Here is a 12,227-nt window from a genome sequence, read left to right as displayed (position 1 = left end):
CTTTGTTTGTGTTCCGGTTGTAGAATCTACGATCCCACTGCCCGGCTGCACGGTCGCGCTGTGATTGGCCAGTTGTATACCAAACAGGGCGTTCTCTCCGTGTCATTGGACAATGTTTTGTCTCCACGTCGATCGAATATCCAATCACGTCTTGACTCTTGATCACCCTCCTCCGGGAATGTAATAATGTATACTCTGTTAGTGATTTGTGAATGAATGTTTGTTTTATGTTTTGACTTGAGGCTTACATTTTGTTTTCGATGAAGATGTCTCATTTGTGACAAACTGACGCTAGTCCGGAGCGAGGATGGAACAAGACGAGCCGTCCAACTGGTCAGATGTTTTAAAAAGGAGATTGGCCAACTCCAAAAAGGGTGAGAACAACTAGATTGACTGTCTTCTGAGTTTAGACGGAAATACAGAAAATAGCAGATCTATCGCAGCGCAACGCCTTGTGAGCTTTGTTTAGATTCTAATGTATTCATTGTTCCACTTTTTGCTTTGGCAACCATGTAAACGTATGTTTTCCCATGACAATAAAGCCATTTGAATTGAATTGTCACCTTATAGTTGTAGGTCTCGGTTTCGTTGCGGAACAATCGATTTGAGACCTGATAGATTCTAATGATTTGTGTGTGTGTGTGTGTGTGTGTGTGTGTGTGTGTGTGTGTGTGTGTGTGTGTGTGCGTGTCCAGACGAGAGGAGCGAAGAGGAGAAGAAAGCAGAAGAGACGGACTTGTTCACCAAGTTCTACTCTGAATGGAGAGGAGGGAGCAACAGAGACAGCTCTTATAAGAACATCCCACGCTTCTACTACAGGGTATCATGTTATTATCATGTTATTATCATGTTATAACATATTTCTTATGTTACTTTATTATGATGGAGGACCCTGATGTAAACAAGTGCTTTTTTCTGGTTTTATCCTTAGCTGTTTTTGTATTGACCTGCAAACTTCTAATACAAATTAAAATCAATTGTCTAAAAAAAATGGAGGCGATGCTAAGTTATTGTTACTATTATGAAGTTGTTCTAACTACCAGGAAGGAAGAGGTCTTCTATTGTGTTGTCGTTTTGATGATAACAATGGGGGATTTGCTTGTGTAGTTGCCGGCAGAGGATGAGATTGTGCTGCAGAAGCTGAGAGAGGAGTCGAGAGCTGTGTTTTTGCAGAGGAAGAGTAGAGAGCTGCTGGACAATGAGGAGCTGCAGGTATAACAACACACACACACACACACACACACACACACACACACACACACACACACACACACACACAGTCTGAGATATCACACAATAAGTTACTATATATAACATTCAATCTGCGTTGTTGTGGAATAATGAAGATCTGGTCAGTCACTTCTTTTGTTGTTACACACGACACCCAAGCCTCAGCACGTCTATAACAGAATTATCAGCATGTTTTTATAAACCGTTTACAGTTTGGTACGACAACATTAACACTAATTGAAAACATGTGTAAAGCATCACTACTTGTACAGTAGGTACATTTAGCATGTTTAGAACAACCAGTATTCATCACGTTTATATCACAGTAAACGTATTACAGACTTGTTGAAAATATTGTGTGCTGAGGAACACATTTTACCATGGGTATATCTCATTTAGACTGGCACTGCTGAACACCAGTTATAAGATAGCTCGAACTGCTGCTGGTTGTCTCGTTGGAGCCCGCTGCAGTGGTGTTCGATCCGAACTTAAACCAGGATGCCGAAGCTTCTAGTGCAATTCTGCTAGTAGAGTACAAGGCCGAATCTTCTTTGTGTAGTACCTGGAGTATCTCTCGTGTCCAGAACGGGATCCTTCTTTTATAGGGTTAATTAGATGCGTGTCACAATCTATATCCATATTGTATATGGATATCCATATTTGGGGTTTCTGCATTATGTCAGCAGACTCAGCACTGGATATTGCTGTTGTCTCCATATGTGGGACTATATGTTATCCCCATATATGGATCTCTAAGTGAAAGCCTTCGTAACACCAGTGTTACTCAATGACTAACCAATAATAAATGCTCTTACTGAAGGAGCAAGTGTAATCCACCAAACTCTGTTTGCGAACCCTAGTACCCAGCTAGCAAGTCATGGCGCGCCGCCTGCGGGAGGCGGTCGCCGCGCGCCGCCGATCGTGTCCTCCGCCGGGCGCGTCGCACGATGTGGCCGCGTCGTTCTTGATCAGCGTGTGCCGTGCGCGCCGACGCGCGTGTAGCCGGCGCCCCGCTTCTCTGCCGCGACTCGAACGTCAGCTACCGAAGGCAGCAGCAGGACAGCGTGGAGCTGTCTTATGACACCCCCCCCCCCTCCCATATTGCGACCCCGCACCCCTCCTCCCCCATGCTCACCTCCCTCCCACATATTTATAGAAACATAATAAAGCAGCAAATGTATACTTAATTTTGTTTCTTTATTAGGAAAAAAAAGGTTACAATGAAATAATTTAGGCACATAGAAAAAATATGTAAACAACCAAGTTTAGAATACAAGAAAACAGTCATACCATTCAAACACTTTAACCATCATTGTTGGCTCACGAGCTTGTAGATTTGCTATTTTTGAAAAATCGTGAAAATGTGGCCCAAACACAGTGAACGTTTTAACTAAAAACTGCAAGGATTTAGAAGACATTTTGTGGAATCAGTTCTCAAGTTTAATTTCTATAAAACACCAAGTCTATTCTGTGTGGAGTTAGTTATGTAGCGTAGGCCCAGTAATGTTGCAAAAACAGTTACACAGCAATAAACAGAACACACAATCGAGATTCACCTTTTGAGCAAGAAATAGTGCAGCATACATTCAAGAGTCCATTTGGAAAACCCTATAGCGGTGGGTTTGAACCCTTTTCATGCCAAAGTTATTCAGCATTTGAGCCACGGACCACCGTTTGATGAGCTGCCTGCCATGCCTGTCCGTTTCCTTCCTTTATGAAGCCTGACTGGTGGTGGCCGCCAGCAGAAGTTCCAAAATGCACCCTGTCCAACGTCTCCGGCTCTCAGACCCCAGGTCCCTGTCACTGAAGTCCAAGATCCAGTGGTTTTAGCCACTTTAACCATTATTTAAAAAGCTGTAAGCTGTTGAAAACGAGTTTGCTAATTTTGAAACATCGTGAAAATGTGACACAAATCTGTAAATATATATTCTTTTGCTGCAAACGTTTTAACTAAAATCTGTGAGGATTTAGAAGACATATCAGTTCTCAAGTTTAAGTGCTTAAGTCTTTAAAACACCAATTCTCTTCTGAGTGGAGTCAGGAGTTTCTGAGCGTAGCAATGTGTGTATGTCCCCGTGTCTGTATGTCCGAGCACGGAAAGCTGGGTGCGTTCCTTGAGGTCTGGATGTTGCATATAGTAGAGGGTCAGGGAAACCCGACTGGTGGTAGAGCAGAGGTTGCATTTGAAGTCGATAGGTCTTCCTCCAGCGAAAGCTCGTCTGAAATCACAGAATTAATTAAATAAATTATTTTCACCTTAATCATTTCTCTGGCTTGTGATCCATGACTTAACAGTTGCCCTGTGGGTAAAACCCAGCCATTTTCTAATTTCTATTCCTGTGCTAAAATGTGACATGTGACAAAATGTGAAAATGTTCTTACCATTATTATTATCCATCACCATCATCTCCACGTGACCTCCTCATCTGTAATTTGAACAAAATCAAATACAAAATTGATATGGATTGCATTTGTATAGGGCTCACAACACGGGAGCTTGTAGATCGACTATTTTCACCATGCAATCAAGCTCATCTCCCTTCTACACCTCAGTCATTTAAAATGTCATGATGGTAACAAATTAACAATGGTACACATTTCAAACTTGAGGCAAGAGAGCTTGTAGATCGGCTATTTTCAGCAGGATCCAAAGGCCAATATATACAGACGTTACACAAAATATATGGCTTAACCTTGTTATGTAGCTGCTGTTGTTGTTGTTGCCATGATGTAACTGGAGTAGAAACCAGGTCAGGGTGGTAGAGAACGCAGGGTTCCAGTCCTGAGAAGTTTAGACAAAGACAAAGATACAAAATTGAAATTTGTTTTCAGTAAAAAACGTTCAGTTGTTTCAAAAAGTAATTACTTAATTCAGTGGTTCCCACCAAATAACTGTTCAGACAGAGCAGAGACAGGGCAGTTTAATAAAGATTCAAATTAGCATTGATATTTAAGTCCACAGTCATCACAGTAGGCCTATACTTACTTTAGAAAATGCGTTTCATGGTGCAAGTTCAGGAACAAAGAATGACAAAAAATGTGATTTACAGCAAAAATGCTGTTTATGTAGCCTATACACAAGCAACGTATCAAATCTTATCCAATTCGAATAATTGTGGACTTTTATCAACATAAGAAGACGTTAGAAAAGAACATCATGATACATTATTATTGTTCGCTACTAAACCATTTTACTTCTGATGAGGTTGCTTTGTTTCCCCAGGCTCCACCAGCTAGCTAGCTAGCTATAGCTACCGGATCGGATACACCGGTAATCTATTCCCTCTGCTAGCGTTAGGAAACGAAACGATTCTAACACGTGCAATTACACGACACACAGTATATATCAGATATAAAAATACACTGACCTTTCAACTGAATTTCTCCGGAGAAAAACTGTGTATAACTAATATAAGCATTTGTTGGGCAGTCGCACCGTCTTCTGCCTCCACCTTAGCGTCGAGTCAACAAAAACAACAACACTGCAATGCATGCCGGGTGAAGCCTTGGTCCCAGGCTTCACCATAGAGAGGGGGGGGCTTCACGGGTGAATTTACTGCACGACCACAGTAAAGTGTTACAACTTACTATAGTCTGCAGGTACATATTATTAATAAAAATTAAAACGAAATATAGCTGCAAGAAGAAGTAGAAGAAGAATCCACTTATTTATATTCAATAATAGTTAAAAAAAAAAAAACCATAATAATCCTACAAAATATAATATTATTATTATTGATTTATTTTATACATATTAAGATGCACATCCTTGTCTGAGAGAGAGAGAGAGAGAGAGAGAGAGAGAGAGCGCAAAAGAAAGAGAGAAGAGAGGAAGAGAGGGGCGGGGGGGGCAAGCCTCAGGACAGCGCCACGAGGGCTGTAAATGCACACTGTTGCGCAGAGGAATGAAAATCTAACAGAGGCGTGACCGTTTGTCGCGGGGACAGCGGGGGGAAGTCCAAGCCAGCCCGGGCGTGCTACGCTGTGAAGGCGACAGCGGGAGGCGGTAGCTAGCGGGGAAATGTTAGCTGGGTAGTACCGTATTAGTAGTATATTAAGATATTCCACTTGTAGGTGATAATAACCTACTCAACTTTAAAATTAGGTGGTGTAGGTCCGTAAATAACAGATATATGTTGGGGTGAGCGGTGAGTCTCTTATCACCGCGGCTAAAGTGACGTCACGTCATGTTGTAGTTTTCCCAACCACAGCGGTGAGTAGTTATCACCTAAAAATAGAGTATGCGTGGGGTGGGCCTTTACCGTCTTTGCCCCTCTGTCACCTCCTGTTTTTTCTGCCAGTGTTTGGCTGGCTGTGTATCCAACTCATTCAGTTATTTTCTCTTTGTGCTTGTCCGTCTGTGTCTAGAACCTGTGGTTCCTGTTGGATAAGCATCAGGTGCCTCCACTCACTGGAGAGGAGGCCATGATCAGCTATGAGGCCTTCCTGAAAGTAAGGGAGAAGGCCGGGCCCAAATGCAAGTGAGTATCCAGAGTCAAGGGGCGGAGTGTTCCGTTATGCATCTAAATAAACCATGCCATGCTCAAGATTATATTAACATTGGTAATTAGTTAATCAACAAGCAATGATCCTCGCACCATCAAAACAGTAAATCACGAGAAATAATATGTCATTAACTATGACGGATCACAGTGATAATCCATTAATTTTCTCCTCCTCATCTCTCTGTTGATGGCTTTCTCAGTCCGTCCATCGCCCTTCCATTGACCACTTTGTTCTCAAGAAACATTATCTCAAATTCGACTGGATGTGTACCAGCGGATGGCCCCTGCTGATTTGGGTAGACTGGAACCCACCTATGCTTTCTAATTTCTATGGCATAGGCAGCTCCTGGCAGGATCCGCCGGGAGAAACTAGACTCAGATTTATTTTCCCCAGACTTTTTTTTTCTCCATGGAAATAAAAACGTCTGGGTTTCCGAGGCTAGATTTGGGTGACCTAGTGGCCTTTCTTGTAGCGCCACCCTTAGGCCAAACCTTCCACATTCACACAGTTTATCTTGGAATGGATACATTTTAGTGAAACTTGCAGAGTGCTTTCATGCAAATTCATGCTAACTAAGACTAGTAGGAACCCTATATATTTGAGTGACCTATCCTCTAGTGCCACCTTCAGGTCAAAATGTAAACTTTTGCCCACAGGATGTCTTATAACTCAGGGCAGGTGATTTTGGTGACCCCATGGCCTATCCTCAGCTTTTTACATGCCCCATATGTCCTTTCTACTCGCTCCTCTCTTTTCCAGACAATTCTTCACAGCCAAAGTCTACTCCAAGCTGTTCCACAGTGATCCCTACGGCCGGATCTCCATCATGCAGTTCTTCAACTACGTCATGAGGAAAGGTACCGGTCGCTCTTTTGTCCAAATGTCACCGTTGCGAGTGGATTTGACTCTCATTCATACGTTTCATCAAACAAACTCATTTAAAAAGAGCCTGTTTTTCAATATGCTTACACAGCAGAAACATCAGTAAATATGGGTCCTTATTAGTGTGTCCCCTGATTCGTGTGTGTGTGTGTGTGTACACCTCTTCGTTTCTAGTGTGGTTGCATCAAACCAGGATAGGTCTGAGTCTGTACGATGTGGCAGGACAGGGTTACCTCAGAGAATCGGTAAGCTTTCCTTCCCACAGTGGTAGAGGGATAAATGGGTAGATGGTATAACGGTTGCAACAATAACAATTAAGGAACCAATTATAGCAAAAATGAGGGAGGTGGTGGGTCAGTTTAGAATAAGAATAACTAAAGAAATCAGTAAATAAGTTTAACTGTAATTTATTAAATCAAAATAAAGTTTAATAGCAAAATGTTCACTTAATGAAATCAAAATGAAATAAAACTGCCTCGAAAGGGATGCTCAAGTGTCCTGACACTGTCCAAAACTAAACTTAAATGTCCAAAAAAATAAATCCAAATGGAACCCAGTCAATGCTGTGTAGTGGTAAGTCTCCTCTTACCACCCGCAAAGTCCGTCCTCAGTCGAAATCCAAACTCCAAAAACTAAAAGAAGGTCTCTAAATCCAATGGTAGAATCCAATATTCAGGAAAGTACTCCAGAAAGGAAATATGGCAAGACTTGGGAAATATTCCTCTTGCTTCTCCAGTAGCCTGTCTGTCTCTATGTTCACCTCCACTCTGGACTGACAGAGTCAAACTCTCCAGGTGGGCCAAACATTGTGATTGCCCATCACTCCATCAGCCAGGTGGGCTTCTCAATCACTGCCTGTTGCCATAGCAACACATGTATCTCACTGGCTGCTTGTGGCATATAGTCCAGCAGATAAATAGGAACATTTCATAGAGCAGCGGATGGGCACAGATGTTACAATTTAATGTCATGTGATGTTCATATCTCCTCTCTCACTCTGTGTTTCTAGGATTTAGAGAACTACATTCTAGAGCTGATACCCACTCTGCCACAGCTGGACGGTCTGGAGAAGTCCTTCTACTCCTTCTACGTGTGCACCGCCGTCCGCAAGTTCTTCTTCTTCCTGGACCCCCTCCGCACAGGTGAGGCACAACTCCTCGCAGTTACAGCACGCTCCAACACACTGACTGACTGACTGACTGACTGACTGCAGGGTCCGCTATCTGATAAGATAAAAGAAGAAGATCCAAGAACGAGATAATCTCGTGAATAGCTGCCCACTGTGCCATCCACGAGATTACGAGAGTTGATTAAAAATGATTTCCGCCGCTAGCATCCATAGGCCTCTCATTGTAGAAACAGCCTACATGATAATCCGTAGTACACATACAGTACACGTGCACTGGGTTATTAGTTATTTAAACTCAGAATGACATAAGATGCCATGTTTATAGCCTATTAATACATTTATCCGAGCCGTGCTGATCATCAACGCTGCTCTCGGTGCCTCGTTGATTCCGTTCCATATGCATACAGGACTAATCACTTCCGGGGTGGGCAGAAGTGACCCATCTTCTATGCTTATCTTGGCACTAGAGCCACGCTCTGGCTTGGAGGCCTGGGAGGGAATGTTTTAAATTGACGATTAATTGTCACGCAAAGAATTGTGTTTAGCAATTTAATTGTGTTTTTGTCATTGAACAATGGAACATATCTGAATGAAAATGTGATTTCTGTTTGCCTTTTAGGGTCCGTACTCAAAAATGTGAATGACGCGTTGGAGAAAAATAATAATCGCAATTTCTGTTTGCCTTTTAGGCTTCGAAATAAAAAAAAATAATTCCGCTATTTTTGGAAAATGTTTGAAAATGTTTTCAACACGGAGACGATTATTGTATTGTGATTATATCAAATAATTGTGACAAATCTTCCTCTTCCTTTTAGGGAAGATCAAGATTCAGGACATCTTGGCGTGCAGTTTTCTGGATGACCTGTTGGAGGTAGGCTATTGTGTCATGCACTCTAGGCCCTGCTCCACTCTGCCCTAATCACCCAGGCTGCCGGATAGCCTACTGTGCAGAGGCAGAGGGGGCAGGGCCATCACAATTGGTAATCGTATAATTGCCTTGCCAAACGCATCGATACCTGGTCCCTAAGTGAATACAGAGCCACATTTCATTCCTTAACTAAATTCCTCCCAACCTCTTGCTATCTCTTTCGCTCCCTAGCTGAGAGACGAGGAGCTTTCCAAAGAGAGTCAAGAGTCCAACTGGTTCTCGGCACCGTCAGCTCTCCGAGTCTATGGTAACGCAAAACTACATATATTCTAAATGTGCCTTTCTGTGCTTTCCAACCTCTTGTACGTATGTTCATACATGTATAATGCGTATGCCCATTGCAAACTATTTAAAGGTATTGGTATCACCCGGAAATACTCAACCTTAATGAAAATGTGTGTGTTTGTGACTGTCTCCGTCTCCACCCCAGGTCAGTATCTGAACCTGGATAAAGACCACAACGGCATGCTGAGTAAAGAGGAGCTGTCTCGCTATGGGACTGGAACGCTCACCTCGGTCTTCCTGGACAGAGTGTTCCAGGAATGCCTCACCTATGACGGAGAAATGGTATGAATAATGTCTCTGTGGCCCTGTCCAGACTAGGGATGTGACGGTAATCATTATTGTCGTTTACCGTGGTTAAACATAAAACCTAGTCCGGACCCTAGGCTTCTAGAAAGACGGCATTAAACTAGCAGCACACCCATCAGTAACTAAACTAACCCAGCACGGTGTCCATGCAGTTCTATGCAGGCGCTAGCATCATTAAGTGAGTGGATGTGCACGCTTTATTGTACTTTTCTTTTAAAGATGGAGTGCCACAATCTTTGTATTTTTCCAGTTTTTCATGTGTCTGAGGTGACAGTACTTCATTAGACACCCTGGCGTCCTTTTATGTGCAATGGTGTATTAACTTTGTATTGAAGGTTTCTTCCTGGAAGCTGAACTCTTGACAGTCAAACGGGCCAATGAAATAAACAGTAATATAGTGACATCACACTATCAGCCCCTCCCCCTTTATCATACAACTACAGCTGTGGGTGCGGCTTAAGTTCAGGTGGATCACCACCCATCACCACCCACCAGGCAAACCAGGCATACTTAATGAACTGGTGGGCGTGGCCACATAAAAACATAATTTTAACAAATACTGTACACTTTTTTTTTAATTATACCTCCTTATATAACAATAAGACCTGATGATCATGTTTTAGGGTGGAAAGAAATCATGGCACTCCATCTTTAATATTCTTGCTTCCCATGTCTTTCTCCTCCAGGACTACAAGACATATCTAGACTTTGTCTTGGCGTTGGAGAACAGGAAGGAGCCTGCAGCTTTACAGTACATCTTCAAACTGCTGGACATGGAAAACCAAGGATACCTCAACGTCTTCGCTCTGAACTACTTCTTCAGGGTACCATCTGCAGTATACACACACACACACACAGGGCAGAACATGAGTGTGTGCGCACAGGCTATAACGGTTGCAACAATAACAATTAAGGAACCAATTATAGCACAAATGAGGGAGGTGGTGGGTCAGTTCAGAATAAGAACTATGGGTGTGAAGTCCAAGTGTCCTAGCACTGTCCAAAACTAAACTCATGTGTCCAAAAATAAAGCAAATCCAAACCAGTCTGTAGAGTGTGGCCAGTCTCCTCTGGCCACCCTTAAACTCCTTCCTTTGGTCCAATATCCAATATCCAGGGAAATAATCCAGAAGGTCACTAAATCTAATGGTAGAATCCACTATTCAGGAAAGTACTCCAGAAAGGAAATATGGCAAGATTTGGGAAATATTCCTCTTGCTTCTCCAGTAGCCTGGCTGACTCTTTGTTCAACTCCACTCTGGACTGACAGAGTCAATCTCTCCAGGTGGCCCAAACATTGTGATTGCCCATCACTCCATCAGCCAGGTGAGCTGTGGGCGGGGCTTCCCAATCACTGCCTGTTGCCATAGCAACACATGTATCTCACTGGCTTCTTGTGGCATATAGTCCAGCGGATAACTAGGAAAAACTCATAGAGTAGCAGATTGGTGGAAAATAATAAAGTACATGAAACATTGCAAACAAAACATACAACACTGTGACTCTGGGCACAGAGGTTACAAGGCAACACTCACACGATCATACTGGAATATACAGTACAAGTGCACAGTGTTTATACAAGCCCAGTGTGAACTGACTACCCCTCGTATCCGCGTGTGGATTCAGCTGCGGAGCTCTGAATCCGTCTTGAGAGATTACTACTCCACAAATACATGAAGTTGAACAAAGTACATCATGTGCAAAACCACACAAGACACACAATACGTGCATTCATGTACAGTAATTCTACTACACTAAAACTATAGCCAAAGGACGGACACAAATATCTTCAGTTTGAAACTCTTTTTATAACATCATATGTCTTCAAATTTGCTTTGTTATGGCAAAAATAAGTTGTATACCTAGTAATGAATCACTGTTTCATGCTGTCAATGTTTCAGGCCATCCAAGAACAGATGAAGATCCACGGTCAGGAGCCTGTCTCGTTTCAGGATGTCAAGGTACTACAAAACATAGACAAAGTAAATCTTCTTTCTTAAAAAACAACCAAACCATGAAGATTGCACGTCTCACCCACTGATTTACAGCCGTATGATTCTGTTCTGGCGCAGTGGTAAAGTTGTCTGCTCACCACCGCGGAGCTTGTGGTTTCAAATCCACCGCGGTGAATCCGGCTTTGACTGGCGTCTACACGAACACAATTGGCCCGTGGTCGGGGGAAAGAAGCCAGGCGGCGAGGGTGGTTATAGTCACTGCACGCAATCCTACGGGTTGGTGGGGGGCATCCGTCAGCAGGGAGTGAGACGAAGGCTATACGCCAGTGGTTCCCAAACTTTTTCATGTCAAGGTCCCCCAAATTGGCACTAATTAGCCTGTGGACCCCCATTTGAAAAGATATGCCAGGGATCCCATAAGAAAATATTTTTACTGCTCTGGTGGTGATTCTCAACCCGTTTTGATTTTAATTTTAAATTAAAGGGGTCCATTTGGTTCCATTTGTACACTTTCAGAGTTACAGACCCATAAGTCCATTTGGTTCCAAACTATCATTTAGCTGGGGACACCCTGCAACTCCCTCAAGGACCCACTTTGGGAACCACTGCTCTACGCCGTCCGGTAGGACACAACAGAAGTGACAACACAGAAATGTGTGTGGGGAGGAAGGAATCAATCAGCATAATGACTAAATTGGGGAGAAAAAGCGGTAAAAAAATTAATAAAATTTCTGTCCATCTCTCAGGATGAGATCTTTGACATGGTGAAGCCCAAGGACCCCTTCAAGATCACCCTCCAGGACCTGGTGAACAGCTGCCAGGGCGACACGGTCTCCAGCATCCTCATCGACCTCAACGGCTTCTGGACCTATGAGAACAGAGAGGTGCTGGTCACCAGCGACAGTGACAGCAACGTGACCGGAGACATGGACGACACCTGAACATGGGGTTGAGTGTGTGTTTGTGGGGGAGGAGGGGGGGGATCACTACCGTATTTTCGATAGTC

The 12,227-nt window shown here is 43.2% G+C and overlaps 1 protein-coding gene across 1 annotated transcript; it reads left to right on the top strand.

The window, feature by feature from the left end:
* The first annotated feature begins 179 nt into the window (after positions 1-179).
* On the top strand, positions 180-12,220 carry ppp2r3c (protein phosphatase 2, regulatory subunit B'', gamma). Its single transcript, XM_080784589.1, has 13 exons — positions 180-374; positions 696-820; positions 1,108-1,212; positions 5,599-5,711; positions 6,496-6,593; positions 6,793-6,863; positions 7,628-7,760; positions 8,563-8,618; positions 8,847-8,922; positions 9,106-9,242; positions 9,953-10,090; positions 11,168-11,227; positions 11,968-12,220. Exons 1-13 carry the CDS (start codon positions 308-310, stop codon positions 12,160-12,162), a joined length of 1,374 nt encoding a protein of 457 aa, XP_080640715.1. The 5' UTR covers positions 180-307; the 3' UTR covers positions 12,163-12,220.
* The last annotated feature ends 7 nt before the right edge of the window (positions 12,221-12,227 follow it).

Source organism: Protomyctophum bolini (genome assembly GCF_963924005.1).
Source record: "Protomyctophum bolini genome assembly, chromosome: 15".
Lineage (NCBI taxonomy): Eukaryota > Metazoa > Chordata > Actinopteri > Myctophiformes > Myctophidae > Protomyctophum > Protomyctophum bolini.
Note: the sequence above shows the minus strand (reverse complement) of the source record. Positions and strands in the feature narration are given on the sequence as shown.

Coding starts and splice junctions, on each gene's coding strand:
- ppp2r3c (XM_080784589.1), top strand. CDS start 308: ATGGAACAAGACGAGCCGTCCAACTGGTCAGATGTTTTAAAAAGGAGA. Junction 1,213..5,598: donor TGGACAATGAGGAGCTGCAG/GTATAACAACAC, acceptor GTCTGTGTCTAG/AACCTGTGGTTCCTGTTGGA. Junction 6,864..7,627: donor AGGGTTACCTCAGAGAATCG/GTAAGCTTTCCT, acceptor CTGTGTTTCTAG/GATTTAGAGAACTACATTCT.